At 48.6% G+C, this 27,324-nt stretch overlaps 1 protein-coding gene across 5 annotated transcripts in view; it reads left to right on the top strand.

Annotated features, from left to right (window-relative positions):
- The window catches only part of Sesn (Sestrin), a 137,287-nt gene extending 110,800 nt beyond the window's left edge, over nucleotides 1-26,487 (top strand). For 3 of the 5 annotated variants that reach the window (XM_076817469.1, XM_076817467.1, XM_076817468.1), the window contains 6 exons: nucleotides 13,803-13,973; nucleotides 17,355-17,537; nucleotides 17,734-17,974; nucleotides 18,247-18,512; nucleotides 18,900-19,274; nucleotides 19,834-26,487. In XM_076817469.1, coding sequence (XP_076673584.1) covers nucleotides 13,803-13,973; nucleotides 17,355-17,537; nucleotides 17,734-17,974; nucleotides 18,247-18,512; nucleotides 18,900-19,274; nucleotides 19,834-19,920 — 1,323 coding nt within the window. In that variant the 3' untranslated portion in view covers nucleotides 19,921-26,487. The remainder of the gene's footprint in view (nucleotides 1-13,802; nucleotides 13,974-17,354; nucleotides 17,538-17,733; nucleotides 17,975-18,246; nucleotides 18,513-18,899; nucleotides 19,275-19,833) is intronic. The other 2 variants (XR_013086128.1, XR_013086127.1) reach the window with 2 other exon arrangements.
- The last annotated feature ends 837 nt before the right edge of the window (nucleotides 26,488-27,324 follow it).

Below are 27,324 nucleotides of genomic sequence, written 5' to 3'. Positions count from 1 at the left end.
ACTTTTACGCTAACGATTCTATAATTCTCCCGCATTTCGTCAGACGCTGTTTACGCGGGGTACATGACTAAGTCCTCCTCCTCGCGTGTACACGTTTCTTTGCCTCGCAAAATAACCGCGAACGTCATCGCCGCCTTATCGTACCTACCTGTGCAAGCTCGATCCTCTGCATTGTTGCGCGAAGAGCAATTCGCGAGGATTAGGTGCTCCTTTACATCGGCAATTCCTCCACGCTGCACAGTCGCGTTACACACCGTGCTCTTATCGAGAATGCAAAATTCGTTAGTTGAACAGCGTTTATCCGCGATGCGTAATAACAGGCAGGACACTTTGTTGCCAATTGTATTAACCGCGCGCAGATAAGTGGCACGTGCGCTTATTGAATATCAAAGTTCACGCTCGTATTTGAAATAGATTTAACTGCGAGTTTTGCTTATTTACGAACTTATCGCGTGTCGAGCGTTTACGCAGTGGATTCCTCGACTCCCGTGATCGCACGATAATAATTGATCACTCCGTTCGCATATTAGAGGCTCTTGGATCCAGCTACACGCTAGTTGAATATCGAATGGAAGAGGGAGCTCTATGTTTGGAGACCGATACGGGTGATACAGTGGCGCACTGAGGATTTAATCTTAAGGGGAGCCGAGTTGTAGGGATAAAATATATTTTAATGCAAATTTAAGAAAATTCATTAGGTAATTTTAAAAAATTATTTAAAGAATAAAATCCAGGTTTATTTTTTTTCTACAAAGCCTCTTCTTTGGGGGGTGCTAGGGCCCCTTAGCCCCCTCTGGGTGCGCCACTGCGGTGATATCTTCTTACTCCCTTTCTTCATCGCACTATCTTATTTGGAAGAACCATTTGTTACAGAAATAGAATCCAACGTACATATTAAATCAACCTTATTAAAAGATTTTATTTTGCTTCGATCCTCTGTATGTTTGGTGTTTGCTGTTTGTTTCTTTGTTTGTTTGGTGTATGCTTGAAATCTGACAAATCTATTTTCACTAACTTCCACCCGTTCAATTGTCTTGAAACTTTGTAAGCTCGCGTGAAAATAATAAAAAATGAAGAAAATATTAAGAAATCCATAAACACTAAAAACTGGAGAATAAAAAAAATATATTAAAAGAATTAAAATATATATAAACAAATGTATGTTAACCGATTTTACTAAAAATGCACTAAAACCTAACAAATAATTATTTTCTTGTACGACAATTTCGATGGTGTTTTCTGACATTAAATAAAATCGTGGCGCGGGATATTTCATAACAGAATATGAATCAATTTAATACAGCACCACGATTTTATTTAAAGTGAGAAAACACCATCGAAATTGTAGTACAAGAAAATAATTAATTTATAGGTTTTAGTGCATTTTTAGTAAAATCGTTCAACATAATTTGTTTTTATATATTTTTTTATTGCAATCTATAGTCAGTTCCACAACCGAAGTAGAGAAACGAACCGCTAACGACGACCGTCATCCGAGTAGCTTCCACAGGACTAGTCGCCTGGTTCGGTTAGATAATCCGCCAATTAATTCGAGCAACGCGAACGCGAAGTATAAAAAAGAACCAGCAATTACTCGGCCGTAGAAAGAAGCTGCCACCCACCGACGCGACGAACACCTCCGCCGGAGTCACGTTTGCGCCGGAAGGGAATCAGAATGGAAAGGTTATTCGAGTAATGACGGCGGGGCTCTGCTGGCGGTGGCCAGCAGAGATATTTAGCCCGTCACGTTCTCCACCTCGTGCCCGTTCCGTGGCTTCGCACGGAAATATTACGCTTTCTCGGTTTCATTCATAAACGTTAGGCGTCTTAAACGGAGTACGTACGCGCAGCTTCTCCGTTCGGCTGAGGAATCGCGGAGAGTCGTGCGAAAGCGCGTGGACGAGCGAGAGACATCGCGGGCAGGAATATAATGTTAGGCTCAGTGGCGACCAGTAGCATTCACGGTAGTCATTACAAGACAAGTTTGCGGTGCGTGTCGGCCGACTCGATCGTAGCTTTGCATTTCTAATGTTTTTCTCCGCCGCCGCGTTACGCAATCGCCGAGCCGGGTTACGATTCTGGAAAGAATCCACCGTTTCTGTCCATTCATTTCGCGCGAAATCGGGCATCGAGTTAACCGACGAGAGGATCCTCTTGGATTATTTTTACCGACAAACTCGCTGAACTCTAGCGTTCCCCCTACTGTTCCCCCGCTTAATCCTTCCCATTCTGCCCGCTCTCGAGGCTGACGGGTATATATTCCTCGTTCTGGGCATGGTGGCTCGTTGAGACACTCTCGCGTCGAATCTCCTTCCCTTCTCCCCGGGCCGTTCTCTCCCCCGTGATCGTAAAATTGTTTTTCAACCGCGAAACCGGTTCCGGAGATCTGGGTTCTGGTTCTCCCGATGTTGTTGCGCGCGGTCATAGGCCGCCTTCGCTCCTCCGGGGTCCTCGGGGCCGGGGGGACAGGTCCGAGGACCGCGCGAGGCCGCAGGTCCTCCTCTGCTTTCTTTTGTGTCATCAGTAACACGACACACGAAACCTCTTCCCTCGATGAATCAACCCGGGGTTTGCTTTCTGTTCTTCGTCCCCCAGGGGCCTGGGTGATATTCGTGGTTGCTGGGCCGAGAGGACGGGTCACGCTCCCCCACCCCCTTAGCGAAGCGGCCGGAAACAGCGCGGTGTTTGTCAGGTATCGATCGCACATCACGTACACTTATGATTAATCAGCTAATAATCGTACGTTACAGAAGCAACTATTGCCGTTTCTCTGTTCCCTGCCACCGAACCTACACGGAGCTCCCCGGGGCTTCCAGAGGGGGGGCTACCCATCTAATCCAAAATGAACGATCGATGGACGGGTTGCATCATTCCCCTGAAACGCTCCTCCATGTTCACGAAATTATGCTTGTTGGTACATTCATACCGAGAGCCCTCGTTTATCGCCGCGTCGGATCATCGGCGAGCGTTGAAGTTTCACCGCGATTGCCCGTTGATAAACATGTTTGTCGATCGCTGTCCACGGATAAACACCGATTTCGCCGGCCCCCGGCGGGGGGTTTATCAATCGATATATTTCGCTCGATCTCTTAAGCCCTCGTTCGAGGCCGCTATTATACGCGATTGGTTAATATACCGTCAGACTGTAACCCACTCTTCCGCAGTCTCTGACACGTTGATTCTGGAGTGACTCAGCCGGCCGTCGATCGTGCAAGAAGGATTTTTAACGATTGTTTTTCTTGGCTCGCGAGATTAACGCCTCGCGCTCGCTGGTATCGCGGGGACTAATCAAATATTCAATGACGACTCCGCAATATCGCCGCACAGTGGGGAAATTTTGCGACTTTATGGCCAAAACTACAGAAATGAAATTTTTTAATTTTACAAATTTAATACAAATGTGAATTGAAGAACTATATCCATTTTCGTGGGCAAAATCTGAAAACTTATTTTTCATATATAAAATTCGGTACTTTTACGTTCTAATATACATATGAGAAACTAAATTATCCGAAAAACAGCACTAACAAAAATTACGAACGATAAAGATTTTTTTATTATTTATACACTTTTTTCTTTGTTAGAGCATGCCTATGCTACAGTATAGCAGGGCATAGCAGAAGGGTTATCGCATCTAACTACATACAATCAAACAGAGGATCGAAGCTGAATAAAATCGTTTAAAAAAGAATAAAAAGGTTTGTAACGTATAACATGTGAATCAGTCTCGATCACAATTATGTCGTATGTTAGACAAGACACACTGGATCGTGTTTAAAAAATGCGTATAATTACAAAATTAGCAACTATTAGCAATTAATAATTGTATTTAGAGAATCAAAATAGTCAAACGTAAAATAGAAATGAAAATCATTGCAGGATATTATGGGATTGATAACTATTTTATGTATTTTAAATTGATTCTTACAAATTACGTATTAAAAACCGAAAGATAATAATTTTGAGGACAAGAAGATATCTTACGCACCACCAGGAATTGAATCCATGCCTCAAATTATTTTCAAATCTTTGGATAACACAATATAAGTGTTTGAAGCAACTTGAAAATCTGGATTAATTCTTTGCGATCGGTCTAACCTCACATGAACATAAACATTTGCGAGTCTATACGAGCTTTGTATTAAAACATTTAACAGTAAAATTGGTGGCATTTGATACTCATATTTCTTCAATTGACATTTGCATTTATTTTGTGGAATTCAAAAATTTATTTTTGTGGTTTTGGCCATAAAATCGCGAAGTTTCCCCACTGTGCGGCGTGCCCATTCCCCGCTGCTTTCGACGTCTTTATGTCCCGGGCCCCGACCATACTTCAGGAACCCCGTTATATGCCCGTGGACTCCGTGGCGTCTGGAATCTATCAGGGGCCCTCGTCGAGCTACGATCCTCGCTTTGGCCCCTCGCTCGCGCCTCCCATCTTGGTTAGAAAGCCATTGTTCGCGCGGTGACTTACTCTTTGACCGGTTTTTTTTCCATGGCCCCTGTCGAGTAGCGCCCGTAACATTGTACTCGATCAGCGCAATTGGTCGCCTTTTTCTTCCGCACTTCGTCGCGGTTCATCTTCGAATTTCCAAGGGTGATTCGCTGCGGCCAGTGATTCTGGAATTTGTCGCTGCGACTACTCGGAGACTCGGAATGATAGAGGAGGAACAGGAGAAGCGTTAGATGTTTAATATTCTATAAACAGGTTTAGATATACGAGCTTGTGTCGCGTAGCGGATTGGCCTAATCAAATTCAACGCTCATTTGCTAGGCATGTTCACGAGTCTCGGATTCTCCCTTATCAGCTCCGACGTGGTTTCGATCTATCGCGTTGTGTATATTCGCGCGACACCAGTTTTGATAAATTCTCGAATTACGTAGTCGAAAGTTTTCGGTTGGCAGGAGAGGCCGAACCCTTCAGTTCTACTCGAGGAACGCGGTACTGTCTACTGCATCTGCTCCGTTAGTAATAAAACCACGCGTGTCTTTTACCTTGTATATTAGATCCTACGCCGAGGAGCCCGTTTCTCGTGGATCTTCTCCCGACTCCTCGCAGCGACGATGATTCTTGGCATTTGTTCTCTTCGTCCCCGAATCGGCCGCTGGGGTAGAAACTACGAGAGTGCACAATCGAGGGGGAAGTTCGAGCTCGCGTATGGCTGTGCACAAGAGGAGGGAAACCGAGGGACACGTTTGATATCACGTGTAGTGTCGGCAATCGATATGGTGACGTCGGGGAGAACAGGCAGACCAATGAGGATTCACAGCAGCTTAGCAGTGTGTAACAGTCTCGTCCACTGATAAGAAAAGAGCATCGAACTCGCGAAGTTCCTTTGTTCCCACCGTGCCTCTCATTTTCCACAGCTTCGCGTCCCGCGTCCTCGTATTTTCCAAGGGATGTTTGCGCTCTTCCCTTTCCGTTCTCCGCGGCTCTGTCACCCCTTGTTATTCTTCCCTCCGCGTTCCCTTTGTCGACGAGGGCCGTCTAGCAATCGTCGACAGCCGCCTCGAGCCTGGAACGATACTATCGGATTTTACCCAGCGACCTTGAGCGCTCGTCTCGCCTCGACACACCGTATCGATACGTCGGCCGAGCGAAACCGCGCGCTCGCGTGACCTGAAACGAGCTGGATCATTTCCTCACCGATTCCACAGACGACCCCCTCTCGAGATACTTTATCCGCTCGGCATTTACAAAATCGGCTTTGCAATTGATCCGTCAAGATTCTCGCGGGGCCATAAAATAATTCCTATACCCCACGATTTCAAAACAAAACTCTGTATACCTATACCTCAGCCGCTTGCTGCCTTGTTGTCCCCCGGTGCGTCGCAGTATCAATCACCATACCCCGCCATCGGCGTATTTTCGATTCTTCCCCTCTGGTCGAGCGCGATCTCTCGAAAGAGCATGAAACGGGAGCGCGATACACGCGTCCTTGGCGTCCTATCGAAAACAAGATAAGCCGTACACTCGACTTTTTTCCACGGCCTTGTACTCCTCTCCCGCCTCACAATCAGCCGGGCTCCTTCTCCACATTCGAGCACCGCGGCCGTGTGTATCGATTCGAGCTGGCTGGCAAAAAAAAATTACATATTTAAAGCCGCTCTCCGGCCGGGCGTATCTGCGCCGCGGTTGCGTCACCGGCTCCTTCCGGGCAACGAGAGTCCCGCCCGACAGAGTCCCACGAGAGCCGGCCCGTCCGGTTTTTAATTCGTGTTTGCGAATTCGTGGCGCCTCTGGACCCTTCGGCGTACCCGCGCACGATAAGGCCAGTGACACTCGGGACCGCGTGGCAGCCGGGATAGGTTGTTTTCGACGCGGCAAACAAGCGCCACGAGAGCGTGCGACTTTACACCCGCGGAATAAAGATAAGCGGTTTAAAAGGATGTGGAATCTAACGTGGCGTTCCATCCGGCGACGGCAATCCTCGACGCGCGCGTTTCTCGCGAAATTTATCGAATCTGATGGTGTTTAGTCTCGAGGGATGTTTTTCCTGTTGTCTCTGGCAGTTTGAAGGGTTTTTAGGTTCCTAGAATTTTAAATTCCTACTTTTTTTTAGCTCATCTCCGTATTTCACGCTGCCTATGCTGCCAGGCTTCTAAGCGCAGAGTTTCCAAGCTCACTGGGCCCTCTCCGGGCCCAGTTGTTGTCACGTACGGAACTGCCGCCGTCCGTTTAATCGTTGATCTTAATTAAGCCGTATCTCTCCGTAAATGATTGCGATTAACGCTGGGCGTGGGCGTTGCGCCACGATATTATTCTATCGTCCCCTTCCGCTCTTTGCGCCGCTGCTTATCGTCTATTTAGTCACGTAGAGGTCGTAAACGTCGCTGGCTCTTTGACGCTACCGTAATTCCCATTTGTGCCTCGAGTTTCATAATTGACGCATTCGCGACCGCGACAGAACCATCATTTTTCCCCTTTCCGGCCTGCTGGTTTCGCGGGTCAACGGTCGTTGGATCCGCGAGGGAAGGAGCGGCCTAGCGCTCTTAACAAACCGTACCGATGCCACGTTACGATAAACAATTTAACTGCAACACTCGGAACGACCTCCGCGCAAGATTATTCCAACGTTTACCGCATGTGCCGCGCGAACGTTACGCGGCGTTACTTGCTCGTTCCATTAACGCCTCCGGGTCGTTTCGTTTTTATTCTCTCCCGCTATTTATCCCCAGCCACCCACGGGACAACGTACTCTTCCATCGTTTATTGATAGAGCACACCGGCGATGCGTGTTTCTTGTTTTATTAAGCCTCTGTTAAAGGCTACCATTAAGATTCAGAGGCTGGAGTGGCTGCGCGTAACTTGTGCGCGCGTGGGAGTGATATACACGGAATAATATGGCACAAGGCTTCCTATAATCGAGTTCTCTCCGGTGTATTACCCCGTCCCGAGCGTTCTTTGTCGCTTAGACGACTCTCCACCTATTCTTTCCTCCTTCCCCGGCGCTGTTTCTCCCACCTTCTTCCGCGGACGTATCGTTGCTATTCCGATTATATTATTCTTCTGCCGCGGCGTTCTATCGCCTCTTTGGCATTATCTACCGAAGCGAGGCGTGTTGTTTTCGTTAGAGCATTCGAGCCACGGAATCCCGGGATATTTGTGGCGGAACGGAAAATATCGCGTCACTCAAGGACGATGGCATGTACAGGTGTCTTCTGTCTTCCGAAATTTCGCAACGAGTTATGAACCGCACTCCCAAAAGCATTCAACATCGTGTTTACGCGCTGTTCGATGTAACGCCGCTGCCTCGGCTTCTCGTAACTCTTCCACAAGGTCCTGTCGACGAAACATGTCGAGGACGAGCGCGCAGAAAAAGACGAAACGACTGTCGGTCGAATGCCCGCCGATATTTCCACAAGAATATCGTTCGTGATTTATACGGCGTAGCTCCGCACCCTCTCCGACATGCGTGGAGCTACGGAACATCGTGTTCACGCTTAGCTCGCCCGAAATTGGGTCGACCTTTTCAGCTCTCCTCCTCGCCGGTAGCCGTGACACGAGGAGACCTTAAAATGTCCACGCTGGACCGATTTCACGAGCCCCCTCGGCTCAGGGCAACATCTGCTCCTAACGACGCGATTTTTTCCAATTGCTCTTTAAACGGATCGCCTTTGAACCGTCCCGGAAACGTGCGCTTCCAAGCTACTCTCTCCGCCAGCTCGCGCCTCGCTGCTTCACAAAATCAATTAAAATCCTTCCGTATTTCCAGCCCGCGCCTCTCCTCTTCCCCTTCGTGGCGCCAGTGTAGCGAGTGTATGGGGGAGAAAAAGTAAAAAATCAATTTTCCATTGAGATACAGTTATTTACATGTAATTAATATGTTAATCATATTTATGCGCAAAACAATTAATTTTTAACATAATATAATTCAGTAAAATATATTTTTGAACATAATAAAAGTAAAAGAAATAAAATATATATTTTTAAATACATTTAAACACAAATTAATAACAAACATGTGAAACAATTTAAAAAAATATTACGTAGGACGCTACCTGACTCTCCCCCTCCCCCTTCTAAGACAACTTAAGAAATTCGCGACCCCCTCCCCCCCGAAGCCATACGTAATTTAAGGACCATCCCGTGCTCGTGGACCACGTGTCTCGTTACCAAGGGAGACGGGGATGAATAATGCAAGCACCGCGTCAAAACGCTCTATATTCCCCGCGCAGTGCTTGTTGTAACGGAATCCGTGTATTCGGAGCACCGTCAATTACCGGGCACACAAAGAGCCCATGGAACGCCCGCCCCCGCCGGGCTAATGGCTCCTTTGTTTCCTCCTGCGCGAGCCGTGGCATCGCTCGAGTCGCTGATAAACTAACCGACAAGCAACGTTACGCGGCCCGGCCGCGCCGCTTTTAGCGCTCTTAATAACCTTCTTGGATCAGTGGGCCGCGATACGATCGTAATGAAATTTTCGAGCGTTGACTCGATCGCGCCAGGACGGGCGAGAGGTTGGATGCGAGATCGGGGGTGGCTCTTTATCGGTCGGAACGGGAAAAACAACATTTCACTTTCCACCCCCTTGAGCCGTTGCAAAAACGGGGTAAATATTGGATCGTGCGTCGTGATAAACGGCGGCGTGAAATGCGTTTTTCAGAGGGCACCGATATATCTCTGACTTGGGATATCGAGTTCGAAAGAGAGTTATCATTATGCGAGGAGGCTTGTGAACAGAGGAGTGCTCGGAGGTTTAGAAACGCGGAGGATCTTAGGGAAGAGTGCCGTGTATAATCCCAGCGTTAGCTTGCTAAACACGTGCGCGCGCTAAGCGAGATCCCCATAAAAAACTTTTAAAAAAAGTAAAAAAATTACGCCAAGTACATGAAATCAAATAAATCACGAAAAATAGAAGATAATAATAATTACAAAATAAACAAAAATATGTGAAATGAAAATGAGCTGCAAGTGCATAAAGGTGCTTTCCAACTGCGCTTAACATGATACAACTACGTATACACAGCTAAAATGCTGTGTTCATAGCTTCCATTACTCATATCGCGGACATTTTAATGAACCCATCTAAAAGAATCAAAATTAATGATATACAAAAATTGCGCCAATTATAACATTATTGACGGACGACGATCCCGGCCGAATAATCGCGAGAGTCGACGAACGAAGAACGAAACATGTGTTGGTTTCTTTTTCGCTGAAGGTGTGCGTGCAACGCGTGTACGTATTATGTCGACAAAATTTGGTTGGAGAATCAGGAGAAAAAACCTTACCGTTTCTGACAGATTCATGAGACGATATTACGATATCTCCGTTATGCGAGGACCGATTTAATTGAAGTTGGTCTTAATCGAAAGCTTATATGCGGTTTACATAAGAAAAATGTCTTTAAATTTAGGAAATATTGCAGGCGTGATGAGATATTAATGAAATAAGTTTCAGGCTAGGTTGGAATAGCCTGGTAAATGATAGCGTCGACTTATACAGGGTGTCTTTTTCTTTTCTGTACTTTCTTCCCTGTACTTGGCGTCGAGACGCTACCGCGTCTCTAGATTTTTGTGCGGACGCCCACGCAACCGGGTCCCCGTGCGCTATTCCCGTCCTCTAATCTTGTTTGTCTTGCCACGAGCTTCTTTTGTTGCTCGTGTGTCACCACCCGAGATCATCGTCATCGATTTCTCTTCGAAGAGGTGGGAATAGCGCGATTATAATTAGAGCCCTGCATATCGCGCTTCGTTTCGCGGCCGCCGTTTATACAGCGCGAGTAGCATTGACGCGCGAACGATTTTTCGGCTTCGCAGCTACCTAGTGGTTGACGGTGATGTCTACGATGATCGGGATCGGGCGTGTGGCAATCCAGTGTCATTAACGGGGGCCACTAGAGGCCGGGCTCTGCATTTAGGTTTCCGATAAGCTCCCAGGGCGTCATTAGTTACCTTCGAATATCTCGGGTCTCGGGAAAGAGGTCGGGAGCCGCTAGGGACAGCAGAAGGCATTTAGGGAACGATAGAAGTGGCGTTAGGTCGTGTTATCAGAGTTTTAGAAAGTCTCGAGAGACGGAGTTGGGTGGCTTCCTGAAGCTCGGCAACGTTTTGGACCGTCGAAACGTGTCTCTGGGTTTTAAAATGTAATCAGTTCGGAGCCGAACTCGCGCTATGGTGGAAAGCAGTAAGAATTCGGAAGAGAAAGGGAGAAATAAGACAGATACCTAATCGCGAACTCCCCGAGAGAAAAGGAATCGGAGGTTCCAGTTTAAGACACGCGAGTCCAATTTAGAAGCCACAAATTCTCACGGGAATATATATAAACAGACCTGTTGGGAAAAATTAGAAGCTTGGTGAACACACCGCGCGGCCGAAACGGAGGCTGTTAGCGACTCCGTTATTAGCATCTTTCACCTAGCAAGCAGCTACCATCAACGCCCACGCCTCGGTGTCCCATTTTACCCGGATTTCCTGAACAAACTTGCCGGAACCCCGAGCTAACGCCATCCAATTCAATTCCGAGCCGTATGAAGCGAAGAACTCCGCCAAACTTTATCTCACGTCCAGGGAAAAGCTTCCCCGGGGAAGTTATCGCGTGTTTGGTCGTCGTTCGAGAACGAGTCCCGGGGGACGGATTCTTGCGCGATGGAAGGAAAATAGCATACGAGTGGGGGAGGATCGCGGGTGGGGAGGGGAGATGGACGCTGGAGGAACACGGGAAAGCCAGGACGCGACGAGGCTCGCCACCAAGTCTCAGGGTAGCTGGGAGCGGGCTTTTTGCCAGGGGCTTCTGCCAAACGAAAAAGAGTTCTCGGAAGAGGAGGCTCCCTCGCGCGCTGGCTGCAGCTTTCGAGGGCTTCACCGGGACAATCCACGTCGGGATCTTGCCAAATCTCGCGTGCGGGTTAATTAAGTAATACTTTTGTGGCTGATGACGCGACCGTCTATTCTTGATTCGCGGGCAGCTGATCGCTGGTGGCAGAGGCCACTGATTCCACCTCCCCGATGGACGATTCCTCCATTCGGCATTCCTTCCTCCGGCGTTTAAAGGGACGAGGAGGTAACCAGTTTGGGTATTGCAACCTGACCCCTTCGTTTGTAGGATTCGTCAACAGACTCCTGGTTTCTAAGCCTCGCAGTCGCCTTAAGGTCCCTTGGGGCTGTTGGGTTCTAACCTGAATCTTTCATTAGTCACTGTTCTACCAGTTCAGCTACCTGGACCTCGAGCAGGCCTCTTCTCCCTGCCACCGATGCTCGTCCACAGTTCTACGAGTCGATGAACGATTTCGAGGAAATGCCATGCAATATCCCGTTGTGATTCACTTATCTGTGCCCCTATCGCGTTATCGTTCCGTCGATTCTCCGATATTTTCACGGACCGCGGCTCTTTATTCATTTCGCCCGCGAGACGGCTTCTTATCGCGAAAGTTCAGCAGAGAGGTGGCATCGAGGTGGTATAATACGTCCTCGGCGGAGGTCCGTCGTCAGAATCCATCAAACTGTTAGCCAGTCTCCTCCGTAGAACCTCCCGACACCGCCTGGCCTTAACTGCTTCGCGCAATTACGGAATTCTGCGCTGATAAGAAGTCGTTTGAAAGTTTAAGGGCCGATCAGCTGTCGATGACTAAGAGCACCAGGTATGCACGATCGCTTCTTCTCGCTCCTATTCTTCGCTCCGAAGGTCTTGACTGTAGGATTCATCCGTGCTGTTATCTTCTGACGCGTTGGTGATGAATCCTACTCCAATTTGTCACCTCTTATGCGGGGACAAAGTACTTAGCTCTGGCATCGAAGCATCTGAGTCAGGGCTGCAACGTCACTTTCAATCGCACCGATGGGAAGGTTTTAGGGCGTGCGATTGGAACAGTAGCGTCTCGTAAGAAAGCTACTCGAGACTCTCCTGTGCAACACGGTTCTAAAGTCGACCAAGTGGTTCTAAATCACGTTCCGTGCCACCAGGTAATGGCTTCGCCATTTCCATTCGAATTCTCCGGCAAGAGGCGTCCCGCGAGATCGTTGTCGATAACCAACGGTTCCGGATTCCTCGGGACATCGCGAGTGGAAGATGGGATGCTGGAGAAGCAGCGCTCGCGGGACAGGGGCAGAAACATTTCCCGCTGACTGGATTAACGCCTGAGAGGCGTCACAGGGCTCGCTCTCAGCCCCAGCCTCCTCGTCCCTTTGATATTTTTAATCACGCGACGAAGAGCGATGGGCGCTCGCTGCGCCAGCAAACTTCCGCCCCCGCGCCGACGAATCGACGCGCATTGATATTCGCCGCGTGGCGAAAGCCAGCCTCTGTTCCGAGTGAAATGCCTTTCCCGTTTAATTTGTTCGGCCGCGGGTCGTCGACCCGCCGCAAGGCCGGTAACTGTGCTCGCATTAATATTGTACTCGCGCCGCGGATATGTGCACGAGCGCCAGTAGCACGCGATGAAAAACTCTGCTTCGAGAGCCGTGGCTTTCGCGTTGGAATTTCGAGCTCGCGGTTGGGGCCGAGAGGCATCAAGCATTTGATAATCGGAGCATCGCACTAATCACTCACCACCAATCCCCTCTAATTAGCGTCATTATCGCCCACCTATCAGGGAGCAGGGCTCGAACAAATTTGCCTATTCCTGGAGAACTCTCTCTTCTTCTCATGACCCCAATTACCACTCGCCGCCAGGCGATATCGAAGCAGGGAAAGAAGCTTCTGTAAACACCAGCTGTGGGTGCACGAAGTCGAGTTCCCCTCACCGTGGAGAGGAAAAAGGAGCAAGCGTCGAAAGGATGGAGAGAGCGACGCGAGGCGGGATCTAAGTTTAGAGCTCGCGCATCTGCGTTTCGGGAGCGACACGACGCCAGCGTGTCTATCGGTTTCACGGGCTCTTTCGCGTATGATGGTAGCAGGCACACGAGTGGCCACCTAGTCGGGCCCGTGTGATGCAACGCGGACACCTGAGTTTCGGGGGCCGCTTCCGCGGCGACCCAGTTGCCCGGACAGACGCGACTCTGCCATTAACGCGATTATGCGATCACCGTTCGTTACCTCGGTTTCGACACACCGCTACGGGAAATGGGTCATCGAACGATCCCCGTAGGTCTCCCTTGATTGGCTACGTCTTCCAGTGACGCGAGAACTTTCTAATACCGACGATGAGATTTAGTGAGGAAATAGGTGGGGGCCTGAAGGGAGGGAAATCGGGGACACGTGGGAAAGAGCCAAAACAACATTGAACCCGTAGATTTGTATATTTGCATATTCCGAAAAATCTACAAAATATATTTGTATATCCCCCCGCAAGATATCATTGTCACTTGTTCTCTTCCCACGCTTAGGTGACCTCTCTGACCACCAATCTTTCTCGTTACAGACTCATATCCTGTTGATGGATGCGTTCCTCCAGAACAACAGGCTGGATCATGTCTCGAGGGTGATGGCCTCGCATCCCACGTACTTGGAACACTTCCTTCGTACCCAACATTTCATCCTGAGGGGCGACGGGCCGCTTCCATACGACTACAGGCATCTGATCGCCATTATGGTGAGTGGTTTTCCCGGATTTTGCGATAACCGCGCACTTTGGAACAGGGAAACCTGTCGTCAACGTAAAGCAGCTATCAGTAAGCCGAACAACACTATTGCTTTCCACATCGTCGGGAAGACACGTCGCAGCGTTTCCCTGTCCTCTCTCCCTTTTATCTTCTCCCTGTCGATGGCCACATGGCGCTGAATGGGCGCGAATGCAGCGACTAAGTAGCACAGAGACGGAAAGTGTGTTCGGCGGTATCGCGAGCGTTGTTTTCGCCGCATCGAATCGAGCAGTACGCCGATGGGCGAGCGCGCGTAATCTCGCAGCGTGAGTAATAAAGCGGAATGCGATTACCGTGGAGCTATTTTCCGTCGGACCAGCGTCATCGTAGTCTCATCTCGAGTTCCTCGTTGCCTCGGCGCGGAGCGTGCCCGCCGCGCGCTGTGTCGAACGGGTCGTTGGGCCAAAGATTATCAAGAAACCGAGTAAGTGCAGCCGGGTTTCGTAACGATGACGTCCGCCCGCTCGGGACTCGCTGTTCCGTGGAAAATAATTAACGGCAGGGGAATTAGCGGCGATCGATCCTTCCAGCGGGCAGATCCTCGTCGCGTAGAAGAAGTGCAGTATATTTGGAATACCAGTTTGATTAAGACGAATGAAAAATTACGGAAGCTGGTGGTAAGAAATAAAACTGGATAATATCGTAGGGAAACTAATAAACTTTTATATTTCAAACTCTCAGTAATAATAGAAAACAAAAAGCAACTGAAACTTTGGCCTAAATGAAAAGTGACAGTAAGTATCGATTTCCTTAAGGTACAGGTAATTTGGAATACCGGTACTACAATTTACCTTTACTTTATAAACTTAAAAAAACATGTAGATAATAAAATCATTTGCTTTTATGATTTAATCAGGCTCAGAAATCACAATATAGAAACAATTTTAGGTAAATACCTATAAATTGACAGCGCCTAGACTATTCCAAATTAACTATTCCGAATTAGCAACATGGCATTGAAACTTAAAATTTCATGTCACACTTTGTATTCTCGAAATTATCGCAGAACTAACACGGAACCACAGAAGGAACATGCAAATGAATAGATTAAGTGTTTAACTCCAAAGTTTTGACATCTTCTAACCATGATTGGAACGATTGAATACTTGCTGAAAAAGTTTTGCAGATTGACGCTTTCTTATTCTGCAGATTAAGTCGAAAATGTGAAAATGGCGGGGTTCATCCACAAATGTGATTAGTTAACAGGTCATTAGCCCCTATTATCTACGGTGTTACAAATTAAATAGCGTTACTAGTTTATTAGATACTTCGGTATTCCAAATATGCTGCACTTCCTCTACATACGCGCCACGAGGAGTGCAGGCTTGCTCGCGCGGAGCTTCTCCTTGGTACACTAGCTCCGACAACGCGGCGGAATCGAAATTATGCCTGTTATCAGGTCGTTTACGGAGTAAACAGGATATTATGTCGAGGTTACAACTTCCTGCTTTTCGAAGATAATGCTTCTCGAGGACTGCAAGTCGTAACCGGCCTGATTAAGCGCGAAAACGCGATCCAGAGGCTGTTTTCGTCGCTCGGAAAGATAATTGTATCGCGTCGCGCGTTACAAGCTCGACGATCCATTGTTTCGCTGATAATCGTATTCGATCTTTACGCGTTATTCGTGCTTCTCCGATGAATAATTTATGGCTGTCGGAATCAAAAGGCTTTTCATAGGTCTCGGACAGTCTATCAGGCATTGTTACGTACGCGGTGAGTTCGCGGCTTCGACGCGTTACCACGTGTAAGCCCGGGGATTCGATCACGTCTCGCATTTATCGCTGCTAGACTCGTGCGAGCGAGTGGTCTGGATTCTAAGCAGCTGTGAATCTCTCGAAGCGCCGGGATGCCTAAGAATTTGGAGAAAGATGATTAGCTCGATGCCATGCTTCCCTCGCTCCGTTCCAAAGGAAGCGTCAATCGCACGTTTCCCAGCGGAAAGTCCTCGAGAATCGTTCGCCTGATCGCGGCACCCGATCCAATCTGTCTGGATGCTTTGATATCGCGACGCGATAGATAAGGACTCGCGACATGCCGTTAGTCGATAGACGAAATGTCGTCATTCGAATTGATTCACCGAAAACACTCTATCGGGCACAATAAATGACGGTCGAGGGGGCGGGGGGTGCGGTGCTCGAAAGCAACGAGCTGTGGGCGAGGCGAGTAGAGGGCGGGTGATTGCCAGTCGGCACACGGAGCGGCGCGATAAAGAGATAACGTATCTGGAAAACAGCTTTTCTGCCAGTAAACATACCACCTGGTGCACGTCTCGCGGCAGGATCCGCTTCAAAGGCTCGCGGATCCCGCGTGCTCTTCGCGGGAATAACAGATCGATCTGAGAAGCGCGGATTTTGAAAGAGCCGAGGAAACACCGGATTTCCTCCTAGGGAAAAGGTCTGCGATTACAAGTTAAAACTGTCGCGACTGTTTCCAGCGAACTATTTCCTTCCATAAACAAGAGGGAAGAATTTCCCCTCTGTGGCTCGTATTTCCATCGTTCGCTGCTCTTATTGCCTTAGGGTAGGTGTGCTTTTTCAATCGACTGGGAGAGGGGTAGCAGGGGCAAGTATTCCCTGGCGCAGAAGTTGGTCGCGACGCGTGCTTGCGCGGAAACGCTTCGCGTGTTTGCAGGCTCCCCCCTTATCGCTTATCGCGGCACTCGAGTCGATCGATCTCCGTGGGCCGCATGGTAAACACGTGTCTTGTTTACGCGCTTCATCATCCCGCGCCTCCTCCGCTTTCCTCCCCGTTCGTCCACCTATCCGTCTCCTTGGCACTCGATAGCGGCCCCGTCAGCATTTGAATTTCTGATGTAATTCCAGCCCGATCAAAACAAACCATTACGAAGATCGCGCTGTAACGCTGGACGCGCTTATTCTTCCCTTAGTCGTTCCGCTGACGAGACGTCGAGGCTGGAATTGGGAAGACCGTGTCGTTTGCTCTTCGCGAGCTCTATTCCCCCTGGAAGACGTTGAAGATCGTTAGTCGTCGCACCGCGCGCACGATCCACGTTCTTTTGTCCAATTTCGCGCCTCGATCGTCGCGTCGCCGGCAATTTGTCTCTGCTCCGCTCTTTTCCACCTCCTTTTTTGGACCGCCCGCCCTCTGTTCCCGCTCGAGACCTCTTTCCTTTCAGTGCCTGCTGAGAGTTCGCGCGTCTATGACCTCGGGGATTTCGCTGCATCTTCTTCTGGTCGCGAACTTGCGTACGCCTTGCTCTCCGCTTGTGACGTAGCGTTTCGAGCGTTTAGGCTGGGAGACGAATGGATAAAATTGGAAGAAGACGAAGGGTGAAACGAAGTGATTTGGTAAGAACAGATTTGTTGTTGCAGGCCGCAGGTAGACACCAGTGCAGCTATCTCATAAACCTGCAGAAGGGAGAGTTCATACTTCAGGGCGGCGACCCCTCGTGGCTTCGGGGCCTGAAATCGATCCCCGGAAAGCTGCAAGATCTCTACGAGATTAACAAGATTCTAGCCCACAGGCCCTGGTTGCTGAACAAAACGCACATAGAGGTGAGCTCGACAAGTTCGTAGAAATCACCTTCGATTTCCTACTTGGCGGCTTTCAAACTAGATCCTTGTAGGTATCCTCGAGATCTTTCATACTTTCCATCCAAAAAGTACGTAAGAATTACGTTTGAGAGTCGCCGAGCCAGGGTTATTAATTTATTTAGAACTGTGCTGAGAGACGAACGGATTTATGTTCCAGAAACTGACTAAGGGCGCGGACAGTTGGTCCCTAGCCGAAGTCGTTCACGCGATAGTCCTGCTGGCCCATTTCCACTCCCTTTCGTCTTTCGTCTTCTCCTGCGGCATCAACGAGGAGCTGGACAACGTAGCTGGCCACCACTACAAGGAGAACGTCCAGGACAATAGCAATAACGTACCGACTGCCAAAGACAAGCTTTCCAGTAGTCCCAAGAAGATTCCCAACGGCGATGGCAAGACTGGTGAGTTCTCTAACTTGGCTAGTTTCCCCCATCAAACCGAGGACTACACCCGCAGCTCGCGATGAATAATTGAGTCTACTCCACGGCCAAGCAATATTTCACGCCACCGAGCTGAAAGTCTATTCCATTCGCAGAGCTCGAAGTTCTCGCGCATCGATCGCTTACAAACGGCAACCCCGTAAAGACGTCGATTCCCGCACTCCCAGCCCCGATGCAGGATTAACTTTAATTACCCTCCGCGATAACACCAGATACCGTTGCAATCTCTGCAGAAAACATACCGTCGCCGCCATCCTCGCCCAGCATAGTCGGCGAGCAGGAGGTCGGCGTCGAGGCCCTAATGGAGCGCATGAAGCGCCTATCAGAGAAGTCCGAGTCCTATCAGATCACCCAGGAGGAACTTTCGAAGAGATTCGAGACCGTGGAAACGCAGTCCGCGGAACTTGCGGCCGCGCCCCAGAGGAGTAGTTCAGTCCTGGACTCCGACATTGGTCATTTCATCGAGGATCCTACCTTCATCTATCAGGACTTCGCCAAGGTAACTTACCCCTTCGATTGACACAATTGTACTCTTCCAGTGAATCGGTATCGATATCCTTCTATCTCCATCGCGGTGAATAGATGTTCGGAGCTTCTCGACAAATTCGGAATGGACATTAGCGCCGGGGAACGGTCGCTTCGAGAGAACTACCGCTAGCTAAACCGATCGCGACGGATTTCCACCAGCCCCGTAGCTTTTACGAGCGCGATTCGAAAGTACGCTCGGCCAATGAATATTTAAGTTCGTCGATTCGATCGCCGTTTCCATCGCGATCGCCATGAATATTTACGACGCGACGACACGTGCGCGTACGTCCCGAGGCGGGAGGACAGCTCTGGATTGTGGACGAGCGATAATCTTACCCGCGGGTTTCTCGTTTTGCAGCGGGGCCAGTTGAACGACATACCAACGTTCCGCGTGCAGGACTACTCCTGGGACGATCACGGCTACTCCCTGGTGAACCGCCTGTACAACGACGTCGGCAATCTCCTCGACGACAAGTTCAAGACAGCCTACAATCTGACGTACTACACGATGGGCACGCACAACAAGGTGGACACGTCGAGATTCAGACGGGCCATCTGGAACTACATCCAGTGCATGTTCGGCATCAGGCACGACGACTATGATTACAACGAGGTCAATCAGCTACTCGAGCGCAGCCTCAAGACTTTCATAAAGAGCGCCGTGTGCTATCCGGAGCGCGTCACCAAGAGGGACTACGATCGCGTCATGAGGGAGTTCAAGCACAGTGAAAAGGTATTGTGCCGCTCGGTTATTACTGCCCTCTTGTGTTAAGCGTAGCGGTGTCGATGGAGTAATTCAATTGGGTCGCTTCCCGCCATTGCTACTCGCGATGGGAAGCTGATATCTTAGATCTTAGATGGCCAAAGTTGGCCAGCGTTTAGTGAAAGTAGGGAAACTTACGAGACATCCTCTATGTTTTTATGACCCAGAAGTATTTACAAACATAGTTATGCAGTTAAGCTGGGGATTCTCCTGGAAGCTAAGCTAAGCTAAGCTAAGCTATGCTATGCTATCTTTGGCCGTGCTATAACACATAAAAAACATAGCACAGCTTAGTTTAGCATTTAGTTGATTCCCGGCTTTACGTATGCTTTGACACAGAAATAACGATGTTCGTTCCTTTACGTCCCTGTAATCTTAAATCGAGTAGAGGTGTTCCACCTCAGCGATCTGATCAGCTTTCCTTGAATCTTTCTATCTTGTCGTACCCAGCTAGTCACGCGTCTCGCCTGAAATGAACGTCTCCAATCAGCGTACCTAATCACGCGCTTCCCGTTGTTCATTGTTCCAGGTCCACGTGAACCTGATGATCTTGGAGGCGCGAATGCAAGCGGAGCTGCTGTACGCTCTTCGCGCGGTGATGCGATACATGACCTAAGCGAGCAGCCCGCCGCTCCCTTCGTCTACTACTTGCTGTCTGTCAGTCAGTTTGTCGTCGGTTTTTTTTTTAATCGTATAACTCGCGCCATGGATTCGCGAGGCGTCTACTCGCGGACACTGCACACGGCACGGAAGGAACGCGAGCGAACGCGACACCGATTCTCTAAACACACACGCATACAAGTATACGCAGTATATAAATAATATATTCACAGACGATGCTACGCATACGTACCATACATATACACACACAAACAGACATACACATACCGCAGAGAGACAGAAGTTCATGTTACGACACACGTATTCATGCTCGTCGTCAACGACGACTAAGAAGAAGAAGAAAAAGAAGAAGAAGAAGAAGAAGAAGAAGAAAGCCACACAGGCCCCTGTTCGAGTGTCCTCTGCGAGACGTCGTCGCAAGGTGTTCGTCGTTTGCTCGTCGGTGGTAACCTTAAACGAGATACAGAGATCTCTTTGATGAGTCAGTGCTAATTGATGGACGAGGAGGTGAGGAAAGCCGCCAAGGGGAGGAGAATTCGACGCGTGTCGAAGGCGCGACGTCGCTCCAACGCGAGGAAGCATAGAGGAAGTATAAATAATATCGCCGTAATCAACGTAAGCTCCTGATGCCCTTTACACGCTCGAATTTGGAGCGCGCGCGTTTCACGATTAGCGTGTTCCGTTTCCGTTTCATAGACACGGAAGCGAGCGCGTTTTCTTTTTCTTTCATTTCTTCTTCTTTTTTTTTTTTAACGGAAACCCCTGGTGGGGATCGGCGGAAGCAGAAAAAGAGAGAGAGAGAGAGAGAGAGAGAGAGAGATAGAGAGTGCGAGAGTGTGACGTAAGCGAGAGGAGAGATGAATAGTAAGCACGAGAGGAGAGAGAGAGAGAGATTTATCGTTTGTTTTGTAAATAGACACCCGTATTTTTCTATGTTCGCGAAATCATCGTAGTAGGCTGTTATTCGCGCGTTTCGTTAACGTTTCAGATCTGTTCAAGTTTTTGCCCCGTCTCCCTCTACCTAATCTCCGCCATTTTTGGAGCTTTTAACGAGCCACTCTTTCCGATGACGTTGCTTCCGTTTGACTCGTGTCCGAGCTGTGATAAGCTCCGGTCACGAATTCTTGACTTTTTTCCATGTTTTTTCAACGATTTCACTATCGTATTGAACGAAAGAGAGCGAGAGCGAGCGAGCGAGAGAAAGAGAGAGAGAGAGAGAGAGAGAGAGTAAGAGAGATAGAGCTCGGAGAATAAGAGGTGGAGTATCAGTCGTCCGTTTCGCATATTAACTCCTCGCGGAACTCTTTGTATCGAGACGTTTCGTCGAAGGGTTGCGATTAATTGTAGAGGGGATCATCGGGAATTTAACGGTGAGTCCAAGATGACCACGTCATTGTACGGTTTAAGTTGTTCTCGTCTCTAAGCGTCGAGTCGAGACGCGCCGTTCGCGTTCCTTCGTCGTCCCTGCCCGGTCCTCTTCTCGTCGCCGAGAAACCCGATCGGACACGGACGGCGGGCAAGTGGGACACGACGGGGCGGATGGAAATTTTGTCTTTCGCGCTCTGTACATACTTATACATATACATATACGTTTTAACCTCGTTTATTTCACTGACGTATAACGAGAAAGTTATAATAATATAAAGGACAAAGTGTACCTTCGTTTTTCGTCGTATCCGTGTGTCGAGAATACAAAATGGGAGAAATTGAGGGAAAAAAAAAAATATCTTAGACCATAGGGCGATCTGCGCGTGCGTGCGCCCGCAGGGAGCAGCACTGCCCCCCGTAGACTCTGATTATTTACGATGGACCATGGCGCTACTGTAACCAACCCGATGCGCGACGAGTTTTCCGAGCTAGTCGAACGTAGACACGGGCGCGTCGCGGCCGCTGTACCATTCTCGCCAGAGACTCCTTTGTCCCTTGCATCGCGGAGGCTTGCGTCTCGTAGAACAGTTATAGCGAACTCGCGAGCCAAATCGGGGCGTTGTGTAACGAGCTTTGGGTCCCTGGGTCGCAAGTGTAGCGGGCCAGCGCGGTTTGTATAAAGTGTAAGTACGCTCTAGCAAGAGTGTACACCCGAGAAGTTCGTTATATCTGTTTCGCCGCTTGCACGTGATCGTAGTTGAAGCTGCGCAGACACTTTTGGTAGCGAGGTACAGCGCTCGCGAGGGGACCTTGAAACATAAACGGCGAGGACCAAGCGAAGGGGCGAGCGAAACAGAGAAATGCGTGTAGAGGGCCACAGATGTCCGGCGTAAGATTCCGCGTGTGGTTTATCAGCGCATCTTCACGCCTTTCGCGCGGCGTGTTAATGATCGAGCGATCGGAAATGTACCGGGCAAATGGAAGATCGTGGTCGTCCCTTCTCCCGACGACCAAACGGTTGGCAACAGTAGAACGCTCGCGGCGTAACGTGCGAGTAGGGCAGAGAGAGGCTGTTTAAACAAATCAAATCGAATGTTAAGTCGTTACGGTACACGAGGAACGTGGCACAAACAAAAAGATATGAAAGCAAACTCTATTACACGCGAATTACACGTGTCTGTGATCGCATATTATATATATTATATACAGTAAATCCTCGTTATAGCCCCGATTTTACCACGCGCACTACGCCCGGTGACTATCCCCAACATTTCTTGTAATCTATCGGTCGAGAGTGAGAGAACCCGAGAACGAGCGAGAGTGTCAACTGTTTCGTTCCCTCTCGCTCGCCCTTGGGTTTTCTTGCGGCATTGGCCGCACGGAATAGTGTCCGCAACGCGTCGTACGCCCGCCGCCAGCCCCGTTCGACGGGTTTAATACGAATGTTTACTGTATATAATATAGATGTATAACGCATATAATTACGCATAGGTCGAGATGACGGAGATATGGAGAAAAACGAGAAATGGCTGATATATTATATATATATATATATGAATATATAGAACGTATGTTCGTACTGTGGGATCAGGAACCCCCATAACCATCAGGGATCCGGAATATCGAGACAGGGCAGGGTGTGGGCGCTGGTGGAGTGGTCAAGCGGTTGGCCATTGCGCGGAGGATATATTAACGTCAGTACGTACATAGCACGCAGGGACGACCGCTGTTAAATCAGCGATGGGTAAAACTTTTGGGACAATTTTCTGTTTCTCAACGTTTCCGATCCCTATTTAATCGAACAAGAGACCCGCACTCTTCGCGACCTGCGGGAGGATGCTTTGTAGTTTTGCCAATGAATGGGATCATTCATCGATCGGTGATGCGCCCACAGGGGCAATTCCTGATCGGGATCTTTCTATCTTCAAAAAGACACATTCAGTTGAAAACCTGAATTTGTAGGGTGGACGGTTTACGGAATGTTCAGCGGAAAGGATCCTCTTGGAGTACCGTTTTATTAAATTCAGACTGAGGAATAGTATTGAGGTTTCGACACTCTATTAAATTCTTGCTTTTGTGGCTATATTCCTGCGATCCCTAAAAGCTTTTCATTTTTCCGGTCTGTACCGGGCCGATATGCATCTTTGGGGGTTCCTGATCCCACAGTGCCGTGCATACGACGCGTATTTACAATTAATAGCGAAGATGTAGAGAGGAGAGCGCGTCGTGTAGCGATACATACGAGCAGATGGATTAGGAAGTAAAGCAAACAAAAGTAACGAGTGATTGATATCGGAGATATACGTGTAGCGTTTGTAATTACAGTGTCTCTTTATTATCTAACTGTGTATGTGCGCGCTCTGGAATTATTGTATATTCGTGTATATGATTCGGAGCTGTCGTGTTTCGAAGTACAGCGAAGCGTCCCTTCCACTTCCGGCCGCGAACCGGGCTCCCATCAGCCAGATGCGTATTCGCGCGTTTTTAAACGCGTCCGTTTACGCTGGTTCGCGATCGAGGAGACTGAAGGGGCGCTCGTCGACGAATTAAAAGTAGAGAACCAACGGCAAACACACGCAGACATACACATAGACACACACACACACACACAGAACACACCGAGAGGCTTTTCGACCAACAAGCGACGTGTTTGCCTTTCAAACAACGTCCCCACATATCACTTTGAAGAGGGTTTACAGAGGGCGAGTTTCGCTCTCGCGCGATCCTAGCGTCGGCTAGCTATTTCTTTCTTTTTCTCTCGGTTCTCGCGCGTTCTCTACCCATTTCCCGCGAATCAACCCACTAGACGCAATAAATGCGCCAACGACGACAGTATTCTATTCATTTTTCACTTCTTTCACTTTTCCTTCGTGCTTCGTTCTCTCTCTCTCTCTCTCTCTCTCTCTCTCTCTCCTCTCTCTCTCCTCCTAGCACCTTTTAATCTTGTATCTCGGTTTCACGGTATGTATCGCTTTCCTCCGCTTCCGGTACCCCACGACCGAGCCGAGTCTGCGCACGAGCAGAGACCGCAGCCAGAGAATTAACCGTTTACACAGGACCGGCTTTCTTTTTCGGTGTGCCTCCTCTATACTCACCGTTTCGCGTTTCCCACGGCCGCCTGAACTCGAGGGATATACAGGCTGTAAAACAATAGCACTCCGGAGGGTAACATCGCGCGGCTCTTCTTAATTCGAAGAGGGCACCCTTTCGTTGAACCACCCTGTATGAAGTATCCCTGGAGAAACCGCGTGCCTTTTCTACGGCTCGTGTCGAGCAGCGCGTTTGTGTAACGTAAACAAGCATAAAGTGATTCCGCGCTCGCGTTTATCCGTCAGCCCAGGTCGAGTAATGATATATTTAAATGTTGTAGTAGTCGTGAATCTATTTAAGTCGTACCATAATTTAATCGTTATCGATCGCGACGCGTGTAAACGGTTAAGAAACGAGCAGACCCCTCCAACCAAGGGACTGTTTATTCTTTCTTTTTTAATCGTCGAGCCCTGGCACTTGGAACTCTAATTCTATCCCCCCTAGAACTTTTATACACCAGTCCCCTTCGTTCACCGAGTGATCCAGAACACATGGTCGATCTATGATCGACGTTCTTACCGTTTTCTTCGCTACTTCTCTCTCTCTCTCCCTCTCTTTCTCTCTTTATTTCTCTCCCACTCTCTGCATCAATCTCTCATCACTCTTTCTTTCTCTCTCGATCTCTTCTCCTCTCTTTTCGCGCCCCGTTTGCGGAAACAGCGAATCGCAAGGGGGTTCGCGGGAAAGCGAGCGATCAGAGCGTCTCGAGAACAATTTCGCGGGGAAATCGCGGTGTTCGCGGCACAGGCTTGGTGCCCGGGCTGATCTCATAAGTAATAAGCGTTCTAATAGTCAGCAGGAGGGGGCAGATGCTTTTTAGAGTAGATGGAAAGAGGACCGTGGATGATTCGGTTTCGAGAGGGAGGCGCAGGCGACGAAAGAGAGAGAGAGAGAGAGAGAGAGAGAGAGAGAAGGAGAGAGAGAGAGAGAGCGATCGTTATTAATTGTTTCCATACTCTTTGCCCGCTTCACTTGTGGCGAGAGTTCTATAGAAGCGTAGAGGCGAGAAATCCTGGAGGTGGACGAGACCAGGTGTCAGAACGAACCGGGCAATAAATTTTAATATTGTAGCTGGAACGAGACATTCGTTCTACGCATCCATACATATACATACATATGCATACACACGTAACACAGGCGTACACATTGTATCGTTTCTTCTTTTCTTCTTTTTTATGTAGTTTTTCAATATATTGACGAAGAGAGAGACGATCGACGAGCTCGCGCGCGAACGGTCTCCCCTCGCGGGGACAAGACCGTTGGCCGATTTCGGGATGCAATTGTTCCGCGAGCTCTAGCCACCTCCGAGAGTCACAAAGCGTATATATTACACAAGCAGAAGTATGAAAAGGGGGTGAGATGCGAGAAAAGGAAAAGGAACAAAAAAAAAAGAAAAGTCAGAACAACATTATTTACATGCCAGCGCGTCGAATATGATCGTGTGATAATTACAAGTGATTTGACTAGGCCCTTCCAGCATGAATTCTGTCGGTTATATATTATTATTATCGTGTCAGGAGATGTCGCAGGCGCCGGTCGCACCAGCTCGAATCCGCCCGATCGACGGGTCGTCCTTTCGCGCTTTTAACCGTTCGTTGCTTCTTGTAACACGCGACTCCGCGATATAGAGAGACAGAGAGAGAGATGCGCTTTTCGCCCCGGAGCCCAGAGAATTTTCCATTCGCGGCCCCGCCATGGAACATCGCGGTCACGTTGATTCGATTAAGCGACGCGGTCGATGCCTAATCTTATCATGGACCGCGGCGGGTCGCCAGTCGCCTCGACTTGTCGAGGCTCCAGCAATAAATGGAATTTTCTCGACCCGCCGCCGGGGCGATAACGTATCGCTGGCTTGCATTCCTTTGCAATTCCGTGCGGATCGATCGGAGATCGATCGTGTTCGAATGTAGGAGGATCGAGCGGTGTGTTGATTCGAGCTAGGACGACTGGCAGCGTTACATGGAGGGTCGTATGTGATGTGATTTCTTTTATATCATAACGAATGATGAACACTCTAAGAAATGTTATAGTTTCATATAAGTGATATGTTATTTGTCATTTATTTTATCCCTTAATAAATGATGTTATATAAAAAAAAAGAGAATCTTGGGGTTGTTCAATTGACATGAAACCCTTTTATGCGGCACGTGATAATTTTGAACAATTAAATTTATTCAAACCAAAACACGCCAGCGCCAGGCAGATTCCTCGTTTCGCCGCTACGAGGCGCTAGCATTTCAGAATGCACAAAATTGGGATTTGTAACAGGAGAACATGATGTCGAAAGAGATGGCACAAAGTAACGTCTCCGGAGAGAGAATCGAGGATGTCTTCGAAGCTGAAATTCAGAATACCTCTTTTCGCTTCATGTTCTCCTGATACCTGGGCCAAAATCTGGCAAAAATTTTCAGAATGCACAAAATTGGGCTTTGTAACAGGAGAACATGATGTCGAAAGAGGTGGCACTAAGTAATGTCTTCGGAGAGAGAATCGAGGATGCCTTCGAAGCTGAAATTCAGAATACCTCTCTCCGCTTCATGTTCTCCTGATACCTGGGCCAAAATCTGGCAAAAATTTTCAGAATGCACAAAATTGGGCTTTGTAACAGGAGAACATGATGTCGAAAGAGGTGGCACTAAGTAATGTCTTCGGAGAGAGAATCGAGGATGCCTTCGAAGCTGAAATTCAGAATACCTCTCTCCGCTTCATGTTCTCCTGATACCTGGGCCAAAATCTGGCAAAAATTTTCAGAATGCACAAAATTGGGCTTTGTAACAGGAGAACATGATGTCGAAAGAGGTGGCACTAAGTAATGTCTTCGGAGAGAGAATCGAGGATGCCTTCGAAGCTGAAATTCAGAATACCTCTTTTCGCTTCATGTTCTCCTGATACCTGGGCCAAAATCTGGCAAAAATTTTCAGAATGCACAAAATTGGGCTTT

Source organism: Andrena cerasifolii, chromosome 7 (genome assembly GCF_050908995.1).
Source record: "Andrena cerasifolii isolate SP2316 chromosome 7, iyAndCera1_principal, whole genome shotgun sequence".
Classification (NCBI taxonomy): domain Eukaryota; kingdom Metazoa; phylum Arthropoda; class Insecta; order Hymenoptera; family Andrenidae; genus Andrena; species Andrena cerasifolii.
Note: the sequence above shows the minus strand (reverse complement) of the source record. Positions and strands in the feature narration are given on the sequence as shown.